The sequence below is a fragment of the Microtus pennsylvanicus genome, chromosome 11 (genome assembly GCF_037038515.1).
Source record: "Microtus pennsylvanicus isolate mMicPen1 chromosome 11, mMicPen1.hap1, whole genome shotgun sequence".
NCBI classification, from domain to species: domain Eukaryota; kingdom Metazoa; phylum Chordata; class Mammalia; order Rodentia; family Cricetidae; genus Microtus; species Microtus pennsylvanicus.
The window spans coordinates 49,897,812-49,922,116 of record NC_134589.1 but is presented as its reverse complement, the minus strand read 5'-3'; the positions used below and the strand labels follow the sequence as shown (position 1 = coordinate 49,922,116).

Genomic DNA, 24,305 nt, shown 5'->3' with positions numbered 1-24,305 from the left:
TGGCGGTTTCTCAGGAAATTCGGGATCAACTTACCCCTGGACCCAGCAATACCACTCTTGGGAATATACCCAAGAGAGGCCTTATCATACAACAAAAGTATATGCTCTACAATGTTCATAGCAGCATTGTTTGTGATAGCCAGAACCTGGAAACAACCTAGATGCCCTTCAATGGAAGAATGGATGAAGAAAGTATGGAATTTATACATATTAGAGTACTACTCAGCAATAAAAAACAAGGACTTCATGAATTTTGCATACAAATGGATGGAAATAGAAAACACTATCCTGAGTGAGGTGAGCCAGACCCAAAAAGAGGAACATGGGATGTACTCACTCATATTTGGTTTCTAGCCATAAACTAAGGACATTGAGCTTATAATTAGTGATCCTAGAGAAGCTAAATAAGGAGAACCCAAAGAAAAACATATAGGCATCCTCCTGAATATTAACCTTCAGCAAGCAATGAAAGGAGACAGAGACAGAGACCCAAATTGGAGCACAGGACTGAAATCTCAAGGTCCAAATCAGGAGCAGAAGGAGAGAGAGCATGAGCAAGGAACTCAGGACCGCGAGGGGTGCACCCACACACTGAGACAAAGGGGATGTTCTATCGGGAACTCACCAAGGCCAGCTGGCCTGGGTCTGGAAAAGCCTGGGATAAAACCGGACTCTCTGAACATAGCGGACAATGAGGACTACTGAGAACTCAAGAACAATGGCAATGGGTTTCTGATCCTACTGCACGCACTGGCTTTGTGGGAGCCTAGGCAGTTTGGATGCTCAACTTACTAGACCTGGATGGAGGTGGGGGTTCCTTGGACTTCCCACAGGACAGGGAACCCTGATTGCTTTTCGGGCTGGGGGGAGACTTAATTGGGGGAGGGGGAGGGAAATGGGAGGCGGTGGCGGGGAAGAGACAGAAATCTTTAATAAATAAATAAATTAAAAAAAAATAAATAAAAATAAAAAAAATATACTTCAATAAAAAAAAATTTTCTCTTTGTTTGTATTTTACTATTTTCAACCCTGAGTTTGATTATTTCTTGCGATCTACTCCTCTTGAGTGTGATTAATTCTTTTGTTATTGTTCTAGAGCTTTCAGGTGTGTTGTGAAGTTGCTAGAATTAGATCTCTGTAGTTTTTTAATGTATTCACTAGCACTATGAACTTGCTTCTTAGCGCTGCTTTCCTTGTGTCCCATAAGTTTGGGTATATCATGTATTCATTTCCCTTGAGTTCTAGAAAGCCTTTAATTTCTTTATTTCTGTGTTGATCTATTTTTTTTAATGAGAAGATAGTTTCACATTTTCCATGAGTTTGTATGCTTTCTGTTGTTGTTGATCCAGCTGTAATTCATGGTGATCTGACAGGATGCAAGACATTATTTCAATTTTCTTGTATCTGTTGAGACTTGCTTTGTGTCTGAGTATATTATCAATTTTGGGAAAATTCCACGAGGCTTAGAGAAGAAGGCATATCCCTTTGTGCTAGGCTGACTGCAGGGCTCCTCTCCTCCTCAGCTCCCAGTAACCCAAGTCTCATCTCCAACTAAAAGGAACACCTACTGTGGTCTCCTTTCCCCTCTGAGGACACTTCCTTCAAATGTCAAAGATCCTCTGCTCCAACCTTCCTTCCCCCAACTCATCCCAGGAGCTCAGCCTCCAAACCAGCTGGCACTCATTCCTGTGATCACACCAGCTGTGTAGTCATGGAAACAGGTAAGCTAACTGAGGACCTTCACTACTCCTTCCTCTCCCTCGAACCCAATACCCCAGTCTCATCACTATCTCTGCAACAGAGCACCTGTTTTTCAGCTTTTCTTCCTCCTCTGCCACCATCTCCTGTGGATCCCACAGACGTTCCCCTCCCAGCCTCCTTACCCCACTTGTTCCTTTATCCCAGCCCCCAATTCCAGCAGACACTGCCTGATAACCCACAGGCTACTCCTGCCAGGTAAGCAGGTAGGTTGTGTATAGATTTTCCTTTCTCCTTCTGTCCCTCTAGATCCAATCCAGTCTCACCCCCAGTGCTATAGCCTACCTGTGAGTGACCTCTTTTTACTGTTTCTCCTCTCATTTAGTCTCAGAGGAGACTAAAGAAGCAGGTTCTTGTTGAACACTGATCTCCTCCCTCCTGTGAACTCCTTCAGACTCTCAGCCTAGCCCCATTCCTAAGAGTCAGCTTTCAATGATAAGAAATAAGTTTTACTGGGAAACCTCACTGACCACACATATTAGGTGCATAAAATTTCCTACCAGTTGGGGAAAGTCAGGTCGGCAGAAGGAAAGGTACCAGACATCATACAACAGGCTATTTTCCTCAAATCACACCTCTGAGGTATGAATCGAGGTAAGTGATGCTATTAGTTAGTACAATACCACTGTCTCCAGTTTAGAAACCAGAGCATGGCATCTCAGAGAGAATAGACACTTCATGGTCTATCAGAACAAACTAGTTGGTCTGGTACCACCCTGATGTTTTTTTTTTTTCTGTGTCATTTTTGGTTCTTTCTGCTAATTCATTTATTGTTTATGATTGTTGCATTTTTACACCCTCTGCCCCCCTGTCACTTGTCTTTACTATTATGATGTCATTGTTCCTCCTAAGCTCATCACATCCCAGTTTCCATACACTGGCTTGTTACTCTGTGGAGCCAATGCTAGCTGTGTAACTCAGAGACCTCTCTGTGAGGAACAATGTTCTTATTTGTCTTCAGGAAGACAGAGCAGAGCTTCTTAAACTCTTTCCACTTGTGGAAGCAGTTGTGCCCACTTCTGACTGTGAATTAAATGAATTGGCTCTTGAAAATGATTACATTCCTGTTCCTAGACCTGGGGAGTAACAGAAGTCTGACAGATTCTGCCCTTGTTCTTGAGAGACTTCCTGTATAATTACTGCATACACTGGAGCCTTCATATATATTTTTCTTTAAAAAAAGAAAAAAGAACCCAACAACATAATGAATAGAGGGGGGACTTGTAAATTAAGTTCTTTACAAATACAAGGCTTATTATTTGAATTCTCCACAATGCTAAAGAATAAAACTGATTTTAATGATGTAAAAAAAAATTTACTACCAGGCAGCAAACACCCATCACACTCTCCCATAGTCAGAATAAACAGTAACCAAGGTACAAACACCTACCCAAAGCAAAACAAATCCAGATATCAGTATTTAGACCTTTAATCATTCCAGTTCCAGATGCCTAGATGATTGTATGAAAATACAGTCAATAACATCCAAGCAAATATATCTCAACTAGAGCCCACCTATCCACCACAGCAGTGCCAGAATATTCCAACATAGTTAAAGCACAAGAAAAAGGTCTTAAAAGTTTGTATGAAGATGATAGAGGTCCTCAGAGATTAAATTAATAAATCCCTTAAAGAAATCCAGGAGAATCCAAACAGTGTGAGGAATGAACAAATCCCTTAAAACATTTAAATCACACAAAGAACAAGGGAAGTAAATGAGTAAGTTGTTCAAGACCTGAAAATAGAAATAGAATGAATAAAGACAACAAAAACTGAGGGTGGGAAATATCCTTCCTTTCCTATTCATAAGAATTCACTTTCCAGGGAAAGCACCATCTCATTGTCTCCATTCCCATGCTCCCAGTTCTGCTTGTATCACGGTTGGTCAGGTGGTTTTGTGATGGCCACTCAGGCCATAAAGCCAGCTGGACAAGGCTGAATAGACTTGCTGGCTCCATTGGAAGTTTCCTGAGATGCACATCCCATATGAACAGGATGGGGAAGGGCAAGAGGGGACGTCTGGGTCCCAAAGAGATGTCCTAGGAACATTGCCATTTGAATGGCAACTCAGATGGCCACTGGTTTATAGATGGAGAAACTGGAGGGCCAAAGGAAGGTCAGGCAGAGCCAGGACTCAAAGAAGAGTGCACCTTTCAGCCACTAAGATGTCAGGATCCCACAGAGACACCTCCTGACCTCTCAAAGAGGTCCATGATCAGGTGAGGATGTGTTTCCTTTAGAGCTTGGTAGACTTGGTCTTTGCTGGCCCTGTTCCAGGACCGACTGAGGCTGAAGAACTTCCGCATCTTGTCTTGGGTGGTGGCTTCAGCCCGCACTGCTCCATACTCCTCTTCACTCAGCACCAGACCATGCAGCTTGTCCAAGAGAGGGTCCACTGATGTCACTCGGGCCACCAGCTGCTCCCGATGCTGGTCCACGAAGTGTGGCAAGGCAGGAGCATCTAGGAGTGAAGACTGACACTGAGCACAGAAAGGGTCCTCCACGATTTTTTCCACTGTCTGCTCAGTTTTTGTTTTAATTTTTTTTTAACGTATTTCATCTGCATTGTGCACCTCTGGTTCCCTTCCTCCTCTGGGAAGTCAAGAGAAAAAATATTTGTATCCTTCCTGAGGCCAGTTATTAGTCTGACACTCTGCATAACTAAGAGGAAGGGTGTATGGTAAGGTGTTCAGGTTGGGAGTGGGTAGTATAGTAATGTATTATTTGTGTTTTAATAAACAAAGCTTGCCTGAAGATGAGTGAGAAAAGCAGTCATACTATTCAGCTATACAGGCCAGGGAATGGTGGCACACCTTTAATCGCAGGACTCGGGAGACAGAGGCAGAGGGTTCTCTGTTAGTTCTAGGCCAGCCTGGGCTACACAAGATTAAATCTGTCTTAAAGAGAAATAGAGCTCACACTCAGTTGATCCCTGAACTTGGGATAACATTTCTTTTTTAAATCCCAGCACTAGGGAGGTGGAGACAGGAGTGATATGGCTGGGTAGAGAAAGGAATATAAGGGGAAAGAGACAGGATCTCAGTGTACTGTGAAGTGTGGGTTGTGGAGTTTGGAAGTTTGTGGACAGGACCTCACCCCATTTCAGTCTGAGGTAGTGATGAGAGCCAGTAATTGTCCGCTTTGCTTTTCTGATCTTCAGGTTGAACCCCAATATCTGTCTCTGGGTATTTATTATTCGTGCTATAGGGTGGGGTTATGTTCAACATGGGAAGCCAAGAGGCATAAGAGAAACTCTGCCCTGGGGCAGGTACATGGCCTACCTGTCCTGGTAAGGTTTGCAAAGTGAGGCTCCCTCCTTTCTCACTGACCTTCTCTCAAGGATCAGATGATCTATCTGCGGAATACTATTGGCTTCTCTGGCTCTGTATAAGTGTTACTGACCTTTGTGGACTGTAGGGATCATGGGCTGTGCAGGCCTGAGGTCTCCTGGAAGAAAGGAGAGATGATCCTCTCTAATGATTCTTTAAAATAAAGTGGCAAAATGCTGAAATTCATGCAGAACCACTAGAGACATAGGATTTCCAAGGAAATTCTGAATAAAAAATGATTTTGTAGAAAACTTCATCACACTTCTTTCAAACCAATACTAGAGTCTTAGTAGTAAAAACAGCATGGTATTGACACAAAGAGATGTGCAGATCAATAGAATAGACTCGGAACCTAGATAAAAGTTTATTCAACCATACCTACCTTGACTTTGACAAAGAACCCAAAAATGTATTTGTATAAATGACAACCTGTTAAACAGATGGTCCTGTAAAACTACTTAGCACTGTATGCAAGAATTAAACTAGATGCCTAGATCACACCTTTAAAAAATTAACTATAAATGATCAAAGACCTTAATTTGTGCCCCAACACCCTGAAACTTATAGAACAAACATAGGCAGAACATTTCAACAAATCAGTATATGTTAGGATTGTGTGAATAAGATTCTGGTAGCACAGGAAATAAAACCAAAACTTGGCAAATTGGATATCAGAACACTCAAAAAGTTCTGTAGATCAAAGGAAACTTATTGAGTGAAGATGTAGTTAAGAATGGGTGAACAATTCCCAGGTAACATCTGACAGAATATTAGTAATAGGAATATATATGGATCAGAAAACCTAAATAGCAAGGAAATGGCACAATTCTGAGATTTGCCATAGGAGTAGCAGCAGAATTCTTAAAAGAGAAAACACATATGTGTACGAAACACTTAGAAATTAGAAAAATACAGGTTAAAATTTGTTATGATTTTCTCTCATTTTTAAATTAAAACAAACAAACAAACCCAGGTCTTTGAAGGTCTTAGGCCCTTAGAAAAACTACATTTACTGCCTACATAAAGGAACATGGTGTCAATTCTCTTGTAAATAGCAATGTTTATACCAGAGACAAAGGCTACTTTCAGTCTTCTCCAGAAAAGCCTCTCTTTGCTGTGAATGGAGGTGCCTGCAGATACCTACTGCTGTGCAGGATACTGAGACTAAGGGATGGTTGAGTACTAATCCCTATTAGTAGACAATTATATCACTCCTCGAGGATCTAGGAACATTGTGGAAGAAAAATTGGAAAGAATGTAGGGACAAAAGATATGGGGAAGGGCTGTGAAGATATGGAGAACATATGGAGAATATATAGATAAGAGGTTGTGGTCTCTTCTAAGCATGACATGACCATGGCCATCATGAACTCTTAGCACCTGCACCTACTGCCTCTGGACCCACACAAGTAGGGCCCTAGACATGGGGAAGCAGCTCACAGGGGCCGTGCTACTTAGGGCTTTACTACTGACAAATAATAGATTAAGGGAGAAGAGGGTGTATACAATCCATCTGTACCCACTGGTGAACTCACTTGCTTCCCTACTGGGAAGTTCAAAACCCTCAGGCACACAGAGGATCCTACTTAAACTCTGTAAGACACAAGCAATAATGAATATGGGGAGATGATTTGTAGAAAAGAAGAGGGGCTGGCAGGAGGTTAATAAGGTTTCTTTAGAATGGAATTCCTAGAATGCATTGTATGCATGTATAAAATTGCCAAAAGATGGGGCTGGAGAGATGGCTCAGAGGTTAAGAGCATTGCCTGCTCTTCCAAAGGTCCTGGGTTCAATTCCCAGCAACCACATGGTGGCTCACAACCATCTGTAATGGGGTCTGGTGCCCTCTTCTGGCCTGCAGACATACACACAGACATAATATTGTATACATAATAAATAAATAAAAATTAAAAATATTGCCAAGAGACAAAGGGATTTTAAGATTAAGAATCTCCTGATGGAAAAATCTCTTCCTTTTCACTGTTCACATTTAAATGTGAACTGTTACTAGTTGCTTTCTGCATCTCAAAATCTGTCATTTCTAGGGCACTGGGAGTAGAAATCACGATGCAGGACTGAGAAAATGGGGCGTAGGGTATGCAGTGGTTTGGATGTAACATGTTCTGTGATCATATGTTGAAAGGTTGGTTCTGCAGCGGTAATTGTCATGAGGACTGTGGTGTGATGAACGAACACACACACTAGTGCACTCATAATTGCATGGACCCTGAGAATGGTACTGGAAACCATGAGAGTGCACAGTTGGAGGAACTGGGACACTGGAGGCCCATCCTGGAATAGGCTTCCCACCTCCTCCTTCTCCTCCTTTTGGCCTCTCTCCCTCTCCTCTCCTCTGTCCCTGCTCCTCTTCTGTTCTCCTCTTATCTTTACCTTTTCCTGCTTCTCCCCCATTGCACTCACTCTAACTCTAACCTCCTGCTTTGGTTCTAGCAAAAGCCACATAACTGATCTGACTATTTCATGACACCAAGAATTAATGACAACACACCTTCCCAATTCATTGCCTTTTTCAACCTTTTGAGTATCTGGATCTAAACTAATTTTACCTGGATTCAGCAAGGCTTCCCATTTGAGATTTCCATTCTTCTTGTCTGTGATTTTCAGTTTAATCTCTGAATCCATGTGGCCAACATAGATCTCAGAGAAGAGCTGGGATTCCCTGGAGCTCCGGTAGCACAGCTCCAGTTCCTGAAGGGGGCAAGGACAGATTCTGTTTCAGAAGCCTCTACTCAAGAGAACAAGTGTTTTCCACACCCCTGTGCTTTCTTATTTTTGCACACCATAGTAGACTCTGGCTTAGACACTGTGTGTCTTTTGCAATGAGTTAACCTATAGCTTTGAATGCACATCTTTACTCAGAAGGCTGGAACATTGTGAAAGGGGACATAGAAAGAATGTAGCAACAGAAGATATGGAGAATGCTAATGGGCCCAGCTTAGCCCACATACTATTCCTTTTCTCATCACTCTGACAAAAATATAGCGGAAACAACTTAAGGGAGGGCTTATGTTGTTTAGTTTCATGATGGAAATGCATGTAAACTGGAGCTCTCTTATTTGTGGCAGGAGCTTGTGGCATAGCTTGTTATATATGATCAGGAATCCAAGTTTGAGGTGAGGAACAGGTTGAGGCTATAGCTCTCAAGGCCTTCCACTAGTGGCCTGCTTGTGATTGTTGGCCTCACATATTTGTTTCCACAACTCCCCAAACACTAGCAGTAACTGGGGATCAAGCGTTTAACATTTACACCTGTAGGAGACATTTCAGATTCAAATCACGATGAATGAGAGGTCATCCTGAAGTCCTTGACCCAGGATTTGCTGCACGGTAGGCTCTGCCCTTCTCTGTGCCATATTCAAACCAACTCCTCAGTTCACCAGACCTTCTGTGTGATCCCTTAAATTGCTTTCCACTTAACTTGGAAGGTTTCTTGCTCATCCTAAAGCCCAAATCATTTCTCCCCAATCTCAGTTTGCTGTAAATCCTTGTAATGTGCCCCAAATCCGGCATCTGATCCTGTAGAATAGCAAACCCCTGGATGCTTACCTTTGGAATGATTTCCAGGTTCTTGGAAGCAGACACTATGTATCGCGAGCCAATGCAAAGAGAGTCTACTGGGGGTGGCTTGTGTATTCGAACAAACTGAAACCTCATTTCTTGTTCATCAATGGCCTAGGGAACATTGCAGACAGAGACTTAAATAGATTTCAGTAATGCAACAGTTAACTGGTCTGAATAAGGTGTGTTGGTTGATCAGTACATTTTTGTGTGATGGGGTGATGTCAGCTCCAGGGAAACCTTCTGACTTGTATTCTGCCATATACATTGCAAATTATTGGCCTCTGTCAGGGTCATTGTGGAGACTGTGTCCCTGACAGAGAAGAAGGGAGTTGGTTTCATGTTGGATATGGAGAATTTCCATTCTTCTGATGGGTGGAAAGAGGCCATAGAAGGATGTGTAGAGATAAAGGGGTGTTAATGGCAGTTGAAGAACCTCTGTTGTGAGGGGGCCAAGAAGACTGCAGACTCATAATCTCCAGGGTTCCCCTTATAGAACTGTATCACACTCCATGTGGAGAATTTCTCCAAAGGGATAGCTATATTTTCAAGTATTCTGTCAATCCACCCTAGCCCCACATTTCTGGTCCTCAGTGTTACCTTCTGAATGGTCCAGTCATTGGGGATCAGGTAGAGATGAAGGGTGACATCCTGGAGATTGAGGTAATAGTAGATCAACGTGACAGAAGTGATGCGGATGAAATGTCTGACAGGAGGCATAATTCTTAGTAGAACTCCAATTGGGGAGAAGCTTGGGTTTTCCAAGACTGTGTAGCCCTGCTCCACTTTGTCTGGCAGTTCTAGGACCACCCCGTGTTCTTGAAAGTGGGCCACGTGGAACCAGGAAGTGTCCACCTGTCCCTCTGTGAAAGAACAGAATCAATGACAAGGATTTAGTGTTTCTACTGAACTGTGCTTGGCTGGAAAAAGAGCCACTAAGATGTGGAATGGCGGTGGTGCTTAGAATGAGAACTGGTGGCTGTATTTGGTGGAACTGCTTGAGAAGGAGTGGGAGGTGTGACACTGGAATGGGATTTGAGGTCTTTTCTCCTCCTCTTCCTCCTCCTCCTCCTCCTTCTCCTCCTCCTCCTCCTCTTCCTCCTCCTCCTCCTCCTCCTTCTCCTCCTCCTCCTCCTCCTCCTCCTCCTCCTCTTCCTCCTCCTCCTCCTCCTCTTCTTCTACTAAAAAAGAAGTTTTATTTGTTTCCAGTTTTATTTCTCTCTCTCTTCCTTGTCACTAAGGACGTGAGCTTTCAGCTCTGCTCCAGTGCTATGCCTGCCTGCTGCTGCCATGCCGTCTGCCATGATGGTCATGGACTCTTAACTCTGAAACTCTAACCATTCCCAAATCTTTTTTCTATAAGCTGCTTTGGTCATGAAGTATTTTCAGCTTTTGGTTATTTTTTGTTTAATTGAAAAGCCATTAACAAGAAAATCTTAAGTTTTATTAATTAATTCCCACTGAGAACATAGCAGATTAATAAAACATTTCCATACTATTGGTTCACCATGCTGTGAGGTGACTGTGATGTGTTACCATAGTGACTCGTGCAGATTACCACTCATTGGAGCAGCCTTGGCTTTGACCTGTCTTGCTGCTGGGGGAGCATTCACAGTACAATGGAAATTCTTCATGGTCTCATCCATGGATCCTACAATGTATACAGCCTCAGAGGCCATTGTTAGAGACTGTGCATCCATTAGGTTCTCTGAGGCGCTGCTATCACCAACCTCAGTGTCTTTGGAGTGTAGTGTCCACTAATGTGCTTGTTGCAGGATGGAGTTTGCTGTTATGAAAGAGACCAGGGATTCCTAACTTTGTTCACTGAAGACAAGTGGATGCATCTGTGGAAACATTAGTGTCAAATGTGAGCTTGATGAAATCCAGAATCACCTTAGATCCAGGCCTCAGGGCATGATAGAAAGAAACTATCTTGATTGGGTTAAAGATTTGGGAGGCCCTAACCACTGTGGGATCCATGGACTAGGATCCAGGGTTGTGTAAAATGGAGATGGTCATATGAGTACAAGCATTTAGTGGTTTCTCTTCCCTCTGTTGACAATTTTTTTTTGTGGTTTTTCGAGACAGGGTTTCTCTGTGGTTTTGGAGCCTGTCCTGGAACTAGCTCTTGTAGACCAGACTGGTCTCGAACTCACAGAGATCCGCTTGCCTCTGCCTCCCGAGTGCTGGGATTAAAGGCGTGCGCCACCACCGCCCGGCCTGTTGACAAAATTTATCAGGCATTGCAGGCTCAATGTTCTCAGATCTCCATGCCATGATGAACTATTCCTTTAAAGTGTGGGCCAAATAAATCTTTCTTCTAAGTTTCTTTATTTAGGTATTTTGTTTGAGCTACAAGTCTTTGATAACTTGTAAGCTTGGAAAGAAAATTGATACCAGGAGTTGGGTCATTGTTATAATGATCCTGGTCACATGGGTTTTAGGCATTTGGAAGAGTTTTGTGGCTAGAATGTGGAAGAGTTTGGTCCTTAGGACTAGGAAAGTCCTTCTATGCTGAAAGCAGAGCTTATGAGTACATTCTTTTGGAAGCAGGGAAGACAAGAATTCTGACAGAGGGGGTGGAGGCCAGTTCATGTCAATTTCAGAGAGGTGGAAGATTTCCATTGAAACTGTAAAAGGTGCCATTCATGAGACAGTTTGGCCAAGAATCTAGTTTCGGTGCATAAATGCCCTCAATATGTGTAAAGTTGAATTTAAATATAAAATGCTATTTGGCAGGAAAAATTCCAAGACATAAAACATTGACCCTGATTCAAAAAAGAAAAATCAGTTGTAAATATTAGAGATCAGCATCACTGCAGGGAAAGTACAGTGACAATAGGAAAGGTGTCCCGAGGGCAAAATCTCACTCTTCATGGGCTCACCTTGTGAACAATAAAATTAATTAAAGACAGAAAGCCTTAAGTGGTCGTGTTCCCTGTTCCACAAATGCAAATCCCAAGGAAGTGTTTCCCCATGATCAGCACATCATTTAGCTTAGGGCTAGGGTAATCATACCTCAAGCTATCAGCAGAACTCGACAGTGTCTTCCCTATAGTTTTTAGGCATGAAAGATGCTAGATTGATGGGTCATTGAGTCATGCTGTGCTGCAGGAAATCCTACAGCCAATACCCTTTATATTATCCACCCACTTGGGTGTGGCCTCTTCTATTATTTATGCCATGTAAAACATGCATCTGGCCTCTTTTCTGGCTGCAGGATTCAGTTCCTGTTCTCTGTTCCAGCAGAGGATTCTGATTTGTGAGTCTACCCCTAAATAATTAACATTTATTTATGTATTTATGTATTTATTTATTCTCGATTTTGAGCTAGTATGGGATTTTTTTTAAAGCATTCTTCTTGAATGCTGCAGAGTTTCAGATAGCAGTGAGGCCAGACAATGTGCCTGAATCAAAGAACTTCCAAGGATCCTGAGAGCTCATTCTATGTACCTTTGAAAATGAAGCCTAAGGTGGAATGGAAATCCGTGGATGTAGTAGAAGCCAGAACCACATATTATTTCTGCTCAAGAAAGTTTTAGGCAAGGAGTAGAGAGATGGTCTAAGGAGAGGCAATGTGTGCTTCATGTGATAGAACTGGAGGAGAACTGGAGGGTTGGAGCTACCTTTGTCCTTCGGAGACCAGTGAATGACATCATGAGCTCTATAGCTGGATATGAAGCTGTAGCATTTGGTGTTTATGCCAATGGGGGTTGTGTTGCTGTGGTCTGATAATTCCTTGGTGTGCCCTGTTTCTTCCATTTTGGCATGGAAATGTCTATTCTGTGTCATTGTATGGTGTGTCTGCTCATCACCTTTATAACAAGAACATCTTCTGCTGTGAGTTTGATTCTCCTAGTGTCTATGGTGGACTTATTCCTGTGCTCCTTGTAGCCAAAGAAGTAACTGACCTCAGTAGCCACTCGTACAACACCAGGTTCCTTGATGTTGTGTTTTCCTTTCTTAATCACAGTCTGGCTGTATAGTCTAATTTTCTCTTGCATTTCAAATTCAATTCTCTCAACCTCCAGAGATCTGTAGTAAAGGTTTCCATCATGAGACCTTACACAGGAAATCTTATATTTATTAAAATATCTTCTGAAGGAATCTTTGGTGATGACTGAGGTTGGGACAATTCATGAGTTCCCCTCTTTACTTAGGACACCAATATTCTGTGGTTCCAGTTCTCAAATGAAATCTGAAGACATCATTTTCTCCCTGCCTGTAGCAATGTAGTGGAGTGTTGGTAAACCTTGGGTACCAAATGATCCTTGTTATATTTCTTTCCAACAATGTCTTCACATTGTTCAATTTATTCTGTTTCCTGCTGGACTCTTGTGAGATATGCTGTGTAAGGAGCACTTATTAATCACCAGTTAATATAGCTACTGAGAATATCACTTTCCACTCAGGGTCTCCTTTAGTTAATATAAAATAAAGTATAAGGCTTGGAGACATGTGCCTCAAAGAAAATACATCATAGACAAAGGGATGACAAAACATCTCAGTGTCGTTGTTCACAACCTGCTCTGCCGTGCTAAGGAAGGCATAGACCTTTCCTCATCACCCAACACCCTACACTGTCCTATATGACCTCTCAAGTCCTCCATTTCCATCACCTTACTCCTTTTTTTGAGACAGGGTTTTTTCTGTAGCCCTGGCTGTCCTGGAACTCACTTTGCAGACCAAACTAGCCTCGACCTAATAGAGATCTGTCTGTTTCTACCTCCTGAACGCTTGGATCAAAGTCATGCACCATCACCGCCTGGCCTCCACCCTACTCCCTATCCTTCCCTTGGTTACCTTGGAGATCCACAAAGTGAGGGAGGTACACAGCAGCCACAGCTCCCCGCTGAGCCTTGATGTCAAACAGAGGCCCAGCCACCATGTGACTGTCCTGCAAGGGAGTCTTGTCCAGGTGTTGGCTCCAGGCACAGAATCCAATTTCGATGGTTGCTTCCCTTGTTACCACAAAGTGGAGTCCTATGTTGGCACAGTGGTAGTAACCAGCTACAGGGAACTGAACTCTAGAAGAGGGAAAGGCAGACACCAGTGAACACCAGCTCTGTTCACCTGCAGGATGCAGACCAGGTGAAGGGTTGGGGACACAACAGACTTAAGCCAGATGACGCTGAGTTCTGTTTCCTCTGTGGTCTGTAGGTGATCCCTGACTAAAGAAGTCATTTAACCCCAAACTGTTTCTTCATCTGTAAACAGGGGTAATGACAACACCATCTTCTAGACCTGAGAGTACTGAGTGTTCTAGAGTAAACCTACAGGTGACACACACCTGGAGCAGTTAGCTAGTCCTGTGATGATGATGATGATGATGATGATGATGGTGGTGGTGGTGGTGATGAAAGTGGTGTGTGTGTGTGTGTGTGTGTGTGTGTGTGTGTAGTTCTGGGGCTCAATGTAGGACCTTGTGCACACTAGGCAAGGGCTCTACCACTAAGGTACATCTTCCTTCATATTCTAGTGTTTATATTCCTTAAGAATATATTTCCCTAAAATAAGAGTCTATCTGCAATTATTAGTGGTAAATCCTTGGCCCTGAAACAATGCTTTACCAAGATCTTCAGAGATTTTCTTCCTGCCTGGTGACTGGTGGGTGGACAGGTGTCAGCTTCTGTGGGAGGAAGTTAAAGTGACAGTTTCTCCAGCGGAGACAGTGACTGTGACAATGTCGGAGGAGGATCCAGGTTATGTCGGATACCGTGACTGTGGGTATAGTCACTCATCACTCATGAGACTATAATTCTCAGAGGTCAGGGCTGCAGTATGCATCCTCATGTTCTTAGGTCCCAGTGGGTTTTTGGCACACAGTGGTTGTTAGTAAGCAGGAGTTGGAGGGAAATCTAAGAAACTGAAGAAACCAAATATAATGATCGCAGGGATGCTGCTTACACCATGAATAAAACAACCAGTCCACATTTCAGATAATGAGCAAAGTTGAGAACAGACCGTGTAGATGGAATGAAGGATTCAGGACAGCTCTGTTGATGTGGTAATGGTGTGCTGGTCATGGTAGACGAGGTCCTGTCTGAACTAAAATGGAGGCATAGAGATAGGGAAATGTATGTGGTAAAATCTCATGTCCTGGACTCACTCTACTGTGACAGTGATGACAAAGGAGGACTGTAAATAGTTTTTAAAGTGTGGAAAGTGTATTGGGAAAGTCACCTTTTTCTAGGCAGAGCTCACTCACCTGTACAGATTCCTCTCTCTGTCAATCACCTCTACAGCCACAGGTCCTGTAGGGCCCCAGAAGTCATCTTCAGTATCCTGTGCTTCCATGAGTCTGTGATCTGGAGAGGCAGGGGAAGATGGGTAAAAGGTCATTAGTGGTGTAAATGATGAACACCATTCCTCTAGAAAAGGCCAGACAGAGGTCAGTCTCATCTCCCCAGCTTTTCCCAGTGCTGGACCATGACTGAACTCTTTTCCAGGTTCTCTCGCCTAGGTATTAGTAGGAGGCATGCCTGAAGATTTTATCACTGCTCATCAGGCTACCTGCATGCTTTTCATTTACATATAATTGAATACATTAATATACATTATTTATAATAAACTATATATGTGTGTGTGTGTGTCTTTCTGCTGTGCTTCTTAAGCAACTATCCCACCATAATACCTGCCTGGATGCCAGCTGCATTGTTTCTTTCTTACTGGTCCATAAGTGTTGATTTTTCTAGTATGTCTCACGTGGCATGATAAAAAATAAAAGAAGATAGCTCATAATATGGTGAGCAGGGATAGGGAGATGACTCCCAGGCCATAGCAGCTAGGAATGAGACACAGAGCTCTGGTATAGAGCCGAATGCAAGTCACAGACTTGAGAATGGGGCATCAGCAGCCCACAAAGTCTGGGAAAGAAGCAAACAGTATTCCCTCTGGTTTCTAAGTGTGGAATGTCTTGCAAAGGGTGCTGCTCTTATTGGAGAGCCTGTACGGTTCCATCTCAAAGACAGGAATACAAATGACGACTACCTCCACAGCATCTGTTGCAGATAATTTGTTTTTGTTTTTGTTTTGTATATGACTGGGACAATCCACCAATGAAATCTCAGCAATATCTCTGCCTCAACAAGATCTTCACAGTGACAGAACTAGCTGACAGGCTAATGTGGCTGGGGGAGATCTCATAATGCCCCACTCCTAAATGAAAATCTATAATCATTCTTGCTAGCCCCATAATGGCTCCCTCAATCAAGATGTCTCTTTCCTTGTTCTCTGTCCCTCCCCCATCTTGATCATCCCATTTTTTTCTAGCTCTCCTTCCTGCTCCCTTTCTCCCCTCCAACTCCCCTTCTACTTTCCCTTTTCACCACACCCCATGCTCCCAATTTTGTCAGGAGATCTTGTCTATTTCCCCTTCCCAGGGGGAACTCATGTATGTTTCTCTTAGGGTTCTTCTTGTTACTTAGCTTCTCTGGGGTCTTAAACTATAGGTTCGTATCCTTTGCTTTACAGCTAGTAAATACCTATGAGTGGTTACACACCTTGTTCATCTTCCTGGGTCTGGGTTACCTCACTCAGGGCAGTTTTTCAGTTCCATCCACTTGCATGCAAATTTCAAGAGGTCATTGTTTTTTTTTTCTTTTAACCTCTGAGTAGTTCCCCACTGTTTAAATGTACCACATTTTCTTTATCAATTCTTAAGTTGAAGGTTAATTCCAGGTTCTGACTATTATGAATAATTCTGCTATGAACAGTACTTGCACTAGAGAAAGTCCCAAGAATTTATAAGGATGACCCCAGCCTAGTCTCCAACCAATTGTGGAGAGGGTACCCGAACTGGCCTTGCCCTGTAGTCAGACTGATGACTATCTTAAATGTTATCATAGAACCTACATCCAGCAACAGATGGAAGCAGATGCAATGAATCACATTAGAGCACTGGGCTGAGCTCCCAAAATCCAGTAGAAAAGAGGGAGAATTGAGAATATGAGCAAAGAAGACAAGACCCTGATGAGGACACCCTCTTATGTAACTTACCTGAGCTAATAATAAGCCTTCCAACTAAGGCCTTACAGCAAGGGAACCAGCATAGACCCTCTGAATGTGGGTAACAGTTGTATGGCTGGGGCAGACTGTGGGGCCACTGGCAGTGAGACTAGGATTTATTTCTACTGAGTGTTCTGACTCTTTGGAACCCATTCTCCCTGGAGGGATACCTTGCTCAGCCTAGATATAGTGGGAAGGGCCTTGGTCCTGCCTCAAAGCAATGTGTTAGATTTTGTTGACTTCTTATGGGAAGGCTTATCCTCTCTGAGGAGTGGATGGAGGGTGGAATGGGGAGTAGGAGGGAGAAGGTGCAGGGAGGAGGACGGGAGGGAGTGGGAAATGAATTTGGGCATGTAAAATGAGAAAAGATAGTTTAATAAAAGAAAACCTACAAGCAATTAATAGCTGGTAGGAGAGGGACAAAATCAGTCTTCTTAAGGAATAGTTTCCTAAAAGGCTATCTAGTCCGAAGTGGTCAACCTAGAACATATAAATGACCAACACCAAATGGATTCATCAAGTTCTCCTTATATATACATATGCATACATGTGTAAAAACACATGTAATTAACAATAGTACCTAAGAACAGCTCATGAATTTGAGACAGAGTTTGTTGGTGGGGAACAGGAGTTGTTGAAGCAGACAGAATTAGGGCTGGAAATGATGTAAATATAGTACTTGTGTATTAAATTCTAAAAACAATAAAGAAAGAAATGCTGACACGCTCCACAGATGCTCCTTCATTTGGTAATCATGATGCTCTGGGTCTGAACCCTTCACATACCTGATTGTGGTCTCTGTTGCTTGAATGAGGTCACTCTGTTACCCATTCCTTTTCCTTCCGGGTTCTTAGTAGGGATCATCACATGTGGTTTCCTACATATAGATATGTTCTCCTCAGATGTCAGGAGAAACCATGAAAACCAGGGCTGTGTACACAATATCCCAGCATAAAATCCAACTCATCTGAATTTGAACTCAGTTCCATGATTTTTCTCTGGGCCAGAACACTATAAAGTCTCCATCCTCCCAGGCATCCATGGTGCTAGAACACGGATCATCTCAACCACTGCTTTGCTTTGAGTGTGTTCCCCAGTGTTTATTCATTAGAAAGCTAATTCCCAGTGTTACAGTGTGACAGGATGAAGGATAAGACACAAGGAGGTCACGAGTGTCTGCTGTCATGAAGGGGTTAATGACATCATCACAGGAGTAGACTCCTGTGCCCTGACAGGACTTGTCACAAAAGCCACCTTGGTCTCTCACTCTCAGCCCTCCCAGCTGCACAATCAGAGGGAACAGAAAGAAGGATTCTTTAGATGCAGGGTCCATGCCCTGGCTCTTCCCTGTATCCAGAACTGGAAGAAGTAATCTCAATTCTTCATGTTAAGCACCAGTGTCAGACATTGTGTTATAGCCACATAAAACAAACAATCACTCACCTTGAATGCTAAGCACCTAGATAGTATCTTCTAAATCCCTCTACTTTCTGTTCACAACTCCCCTGCCCTCCACAGACTCCACCCTTGTCCCTGGATCGAGTGAACATGGTTCCTATCCTCTGCAGCATCCTCTGTCAGGTGTCCCTGCTTCTGATCTGGTCCCTTCTAGTTCATTTTCTACATAGAAGCTGAGCATAAATAAAGGGTGAGGATACTCCATCATGACCAAGGTGCTGAAACGACTGTTATTTCCTTTGGGGAGTAGCAGAAGGTTCTTAGGGTGGTTCATAGTTCCTGCTGTGGACCCTGTCCCCCTCCAGGCTTTCCTATGTCACCCTTTCCTGCTCAAATCTAGACCAGTGGCTTTCAAATCCCTGCTTTAAAGTGTCACCTGGACAGGCTGCTAAATCAGAAAGCTCACTGAAGAAAGCTGTTCCATCTGAGATTATGGAGTTTGGCCTGAGAACCTGCATTTCTGTGGAGGGCTCAGGTGATGTTGAGGCAGAGATGGTATCCACACGTGGTTTCTGTCCCTCATTGGAACTGCTCACTCTTTGCTTCCCTATCCCATGTTTCTTCCTGGATCTTTCTTCTTCTCCTATCAACCCCACAACTCTCATCTTTCAGAGCTCACCTTAGCCCATCTCAGCTTTGGATGAAGTCAGACAGACCACTTCTGCACTCATAGGGTTCCCAGTACAATTTCTTTGAACTGTGGGGAATCAAGTATCCCCTCTCATTGCTGGACTGAGATAATGAATGTTGAACGTGTCTGCCTTGTTATCCTGTTTCCTCAGATCCCCAAACAGTGAATGATGCACAGCGGGTCTTGCACAAATGTTTGTTCAATGAATGGATCACTATCCTATGTAGAGACCCTCCCTGTCACATGTGGCATGGCAGCTGGGATCTTGAGCACAGAAGGAATTCATGGTCATGACTGAAATTGACTAAACTGGGAGAGCATGGGGCTTCAACACAGACCCTGGGGATGGAAAATGACTTTCCAGCCCTGAGGCTCTATATCCCATAGTGCAATGTGTGTGTGTGTGTGTGTGTGTGTTTGTGTGTGTGTGACATTCATACACTCCTGTGTGTGAGTCTGAGTTTTAGGATTGGGACAGTGATACCCATGGTGGCTTTTGTTCCCTGAGAATTTCTGTATCTTTTGAAAGTGTAGTTTCTGTTTTCCTTGTTCCAGTATTTAGGTTTACTGTTGCCTACCATTGTCACACTTCCTGTGCCCAGAGGACTCACCTCTAACTCACCTTTCACATTCTTTTTTTCTGATCAAAGAAATTATGTAGGTGTGTTATATAATTCTATTTTTGCTAAAAGCTAAATGAAACCTCCCCACCACACAGAACCCTTCCTCACATTGGTTTCGGTGGTTCCTGGTTTCTTTTGACTCGGTTTGTCTTTCCCATCACCTCAGGATACCTGTCCCACCTCAGTCGTGGACCAGCCACATAGAGGCTGAGTTGACTAGTAGGAGTTCTGTGTCCACTCCTTACCATGTGCTGTGGATTATCAGCTGTGGATTCTCTGCCTGCAGGGCCCTGAGCTCCATAATCACTGTGTCACTGAGAGGGGCCATGTCCAGCCTGCAAGCACAAGAAGAAGCTCTATTTCCTGGGATTCACAAAAGAATCATGAAACCTCAGGGTCCCTGATCCTTGACACTGTTGTCTATAGATGGAGCAAGTGAGGAGCTTTATTAAGTTCATTCTTGAGCCAAATCCAATACAAAGGATAGAGAACAGCAGGCTTAACAAACATAGATATGTCCATGACAAAGTCCTAGTGGAACGTGGTCAGTATGCAGGGAGATCTGAAGCCAGGATGAGGACCTTTGGAACTTTCCAGAGCTGAAATGAGGGCTGGCCCTTTATACCCCTTCCCACAAATCAGTCACACTGGAAATAGACTCTCCCAGGGAAGGGAACATGGACATAGATGAGGGGACTCATATTGAAAAAGGGTCACAAAGTTGCTAGCAGCATTCCCAGTGGATGGAGTTCATGGCCATATCCCCATAGGCATTCTGGACAGAGGACCACCTCAGGCTCCTGTAGTGAAACCCCATGACCCTCCAGGGCTTCAACCACATTCTGGTCTAGAGCTTTCTCCAACTCTTCCTTTGCCTAGACTGCTGTCTCCAGGTTGGCCCAACCAAAGCCTATTTCTCTATCAGGCCTAGGGAAAGCACTCATGGGCCATCCAATAATGCAGGCTCTCTTACAATAATACATTCTCACAATATGTTGACTCCATAGCGTTCAGCAGAGTTTGGCAATGGTGTCATGGGCTGGTGGGTGATCTTTATCTGTCTCTTCCCACATAGCTTTAGCAGGAGAGAGCCACGCGTGTTTGTGATAGTATCCCTAGGTACTGGACAAGTGCTTAGCACAGAGGGTCCTGATATGGATGCAAGCACATATGTATTCATGAATGATAAATGATTGAATCACTGTCCTGGAGGAAGGCAAGGGAGTCTGGTAAGGTAACAGCCTTGCTAATACACATGACTGCACAGTGCCCAGCTACCTACCGGGTATTTGTTTCTACATATGTACACTTTATGTCATCAGAATCCATGAAGTGGGTATTCCACCTGATATATGAGGAAACTGAATTTTACAGACTACGGTGACTTGCCCAGGTCTCAGGTATAAGCGGCACAGCTGGTCAGGAGCCACTCTGACTATGCATCCCCCTCCCACTTCTTTTCCATATCCGGTATTTTTCACTCCCTCATGTTCCTTCTTTTGCCCTGCCTAGAATGGAAATCCTGGGTTTTACTTACCGTAGGATTCTGAGTTTGCAGGCAGGATTCCTGAGGCCCTTACACAGCTGCCTCACACCACAGTCTCCCAGGTCATTCAGCTGCAGGTCTAGCTTAGTCAGGCTGGAGCTACATGGGAGTACTGAGGCCAGGTCCTCACAGTGGCTGGATGTGAGGCCACAGTTGACAAGCCTGCATGGGAGATGCTCACCATCAGATTCTCCAGGGATCACTGCTCTTGGGAACTGTGCTATGGTCTCCCGTTGTGAGCCCTGGCATGTGGTGTTAGCATTGCTTAGCTTTTCTAGTGCCTTTTCTCCTCTGGGCGATAATCCCATGCTTCCCACAGCTGAGCTGCAGAATCATGGAGCACAGGTTGAGACCCACAGCTCTGCTGTGACTGGCCATGACAGACCTCCGTGAGACCCAGGACAGCTTACCAGTGTATTTCAAAAGATATCTGAAGTGACATTCACCAGCCAAAGAATAAGGACATGACTCACTTGTTATGGGATATCTTAGTAAAGATGGAGTCCATAGAAACAGAGCAGAAGGCTGGTTACAAGGAAGAGAGCAGGAAGAAATGGGGATGCCATTCCCTGGCTGGTTTTAGCTTTCTCCCCTCTGCTTTATTTAGCCACCTCCTCTGTGCTCTTCAGCTCACCTGCAGCCACTTCCTCGGTATGTTTGCTCCACTGGAGCCCTCATGGGCCTGTTGTTAGCAATAGTTAGTGGGGGTCCCTGGAGAATATCAGTTTTTCATGATCTCTAAGAATACAATACATTTTCCATTTCTTTATCATAACATTTAGGCGTCTGTTACAGTTGTGGGCAAGAGGATGAATATGTGATTAAAAGAAAGCCTCACTGTAGGTCCAGCTTTTGCCTTTGCTTTCTGCCATCCATCTCTGCTTCAGGGAAGAACCCAGGCCAGACTCACCATAATGTCCTTAGTTGGCATCCAGGGCATCTCAGTGTCCTACAGAGGCTCTGCACTGCACAGTAGCTCAGTGGATTTCCACGTAGGTCGAGCACCTTCAGACTTCCTGTGAACTCAAGAGTGGAGAAGAATATCTGCCAACTGGCATTAGTGATTGGAGTCCATCTGGACCTGAGGGAGAGAGATATTTGGTAGATGTGATTCATGTGTGCATGGTCTTACGTGCACAGCCTCACAGGGCAGAGTAGGTTTCTATCTGTCTGAGCACCAGGACTCAATATGCTATCCCAGGATTCACCAGCTTCTACCTGCTCCTTTGCTCTAAGATCTGGATCCTTTCCTGTGTGGTTCCTCATCTACATCCTTATCATAGCATTCAGTGTTCCCATTTTGTGTCTGTTTCTGAGTCAGTCTAGTTGTGTTGGTGCCATTGTCAAAGGAGCAGCAGATTATGGTTAATATTTAAGCTGCCAACCTACCAGAAGGAAATTCTCTACAGCGAAACCTCATTAGGCCAAGTCACGAGGCTACAGAAACTGGAATATCTTTTGCCTCTGTCTGTAAATTCACATATGCTATTGTAAATTTCCCTGCACCACAGTGTTTATCTTATGAATAAATTCTGACTTACTGGGCATTTACATCTCTGGATTGTCCTGAAGAATACTCATCCTTAAGCTGAATTGCCTAATTGATATCAGTAATTTTAGCTTATAAGAGTTTTAATGAGATTGGGGTGAGTTTCTGACCCCACGGCGCCAACCCGGGACAGGGATCTCAGAAGTTCCTCAACCCCCTATCCTTCTTGGGCTCTCTGCAGGGCCTCTACTCCCTGCATACTGCCTCTTTCTTCCTTTCCCACCCAGCTTGCATCCAGAACCCTCCCCACTTCGGCCCACCTGCCCTCTTTGGGCACATAACATCACCCAGGTCAGCCTGTCTGGGCGCTGGGTCCGAATCCTCAGGGCAACCAAGAGGGCGGGAGTTCCTTTGTTTCTTTTTCTTTTTCTTTTTCTTTTTTTTTGTTTAAACAAGAATTTTTTTTTATTGAGAAAAGGAAAAATAGTTTCCCCCTCCTCCCACCCTTCTCCCCCTCCCCCTACTTCTCTCCCCCTCCCTCTCCAGTCCAAAGAGCAGTCAGGGTTCCCTCCCCTGTGGAAAGTCCAAGGACCTTCCCCCTCTGTCCATGTCTAGGAAGGTGAACATCCAAACTGGCTAGGGTCCCACAAAGCCAGAACATTATGTAGGATCAAAACCCCGTGCCATTGTCCTTGGCTTCTCATCAGCCCTCATTGTTCGCCATGTTCAGAGAGTCCGGTTTTATCCCATGCTTTTTCAGTCATAGTCCAGCTGGCCTTGGTCAGCTCCCAATAGATCAGCCCCACTGTCTCAGTGGGTGGGTGCACCCCTTGTGGTCCTGTCTTCCTTGCTCATCTTCTCCCTCCTTCTGCTCCTCATTGGGACCTTGGGAGCTCAGTCCAGTGCTCCAGTGTGGGTCTCTGTCTCTATCTCCATCCATCACCAGATGAAAGTTCTATGGTGATATGCAAGATATTCATCAGTATTGCTATAGGATAGGGTCGTTTCAGGTTCCGTATCCTCATCTGCCCAAGGAACTAACTGGGGACATCGCCTTGTGCTCCTGGGAGCCACTCTAGCCTGACTGCACCAAGCAAGGTAGGCGCTTTGTTTATGAGCTACCCAACCAGCATGGAGACCTGATCTCGGCACCAGGAGAGCCAGCATTGGGGAGAGCCATCATTGGGCATGGAGATCTGATGTCGGTACCAGGAGAGCCATCACTGGGGAGAGCCATCACTGGGAAGATACATCTGTAGGCAAGAGACCTGATCCTGTAAAAGAAGATCCATAGGGGAGCATTTGGAGGAAGAGATGGGCAGGCGCCAATACAAGAATTCACCCAACAATCTGAAAAGCAACATGAAGCCACCAGAAACCAGCAACCTCACAACAGGAGGACATGAAGACCTTAATCAAGAAGAAGTAGAAAAGATTGACTTCATGAAAGTGATTGACGCCCTTAAACAGCATGTAAAGAACGCCTTTATAGAAATGGATGAGAAATATAACAGAAAGTTTGAAGAATTGAATAAATCAGTGAATGATACCCTAGAAAACCAAGGAAAAACAATCAAACAGATAATGGAAACGGTTCAAGACTTGAAAACTGAAATGGAGGCAAAGAAGAAATCACAAACAGAGGGCCGACTGGACATGAAAAATTTAAGTAAATAAACAGAGACTACAGAAACAAGCATAACCAACAGAATACAAGAGTTAGAAGAAAGAATCTCAGATTCTGAAAATACCATAGAGAAAATAAACACACTGATCAAAGAAAACAGCATGTCCAACAAACTCTCATCACAAAACATTCAGGAAATCTGGGACACAATAAAAAGACGGAACCTAAGAATAATAGGAGTAGAAGAAGGAGAAGGAG

The 24,305-nt window shown here is 43.9% G+C and overlaps 1 protein-coding gene across 5 annotated transcripts in view; it reads right to left on the bottom strand.

Annotated features, from left to right (window-relative positions):
- Positions 1-3,074: 3,074 nt before the first annotated feature.
- Positions 3,075-24,305, bottom strand: part of LOC142860481 (NACHT, LRR and PYD domains-containing protein 1a-like) — a 55,998-nt gene continuing 34,767 nt past the window's right edge. For 3 of the 5 annotated variants that reach the window (XM_075991799.1, XM_075991801.1, XM_075991800.1), the window contains 11 exons: positions 21,842-22,012; positions 20,923-21,093; positions 19,631-19,720; positions 17,459-17,550; positions 14,875-14,974; positions 13,470-13,693; positions 9,267-9,529; positions 8,655-8,780; positions 7,655-7,796; positions 5,161-5,205; positions 3,075-4,219 (listed from right to left, as the gene is read on the bottom strand). In XM_075991799.1, the coding sequence (XP_075847914.1) occupies positions 3,927-4,219; positions 5,161-5,205; positions 7,655-7,796; positions 8,655-8,780; positions 9,267-9,529; positions 13,470-13,693; positions 14,875-14,974; positions 17,459-17,550; positions 19,631-19,720; positions 20,923-21,093; positions 21,842-22,012 (1,717 nt within the window). In that variant the 3' untranslated portion in view covers positions 3,075-3,926. The remainder of the gene's footprint in view (positions 4,220-5,160; positions 5,206-7,654; positions 7,797-8,654; positions 8,781-9,266; positions 9,530-13,469; positions 13,694-14,874; positions 14,975-17,458; positions 17,551-19,630; positions 19,721-20,922; positions 21,094-21,841; positions 22,013-24,305) is intronic. The other 2 variants (XM_075991802.1, XM_075991803.1) reach the window with 2 other exon arrangements.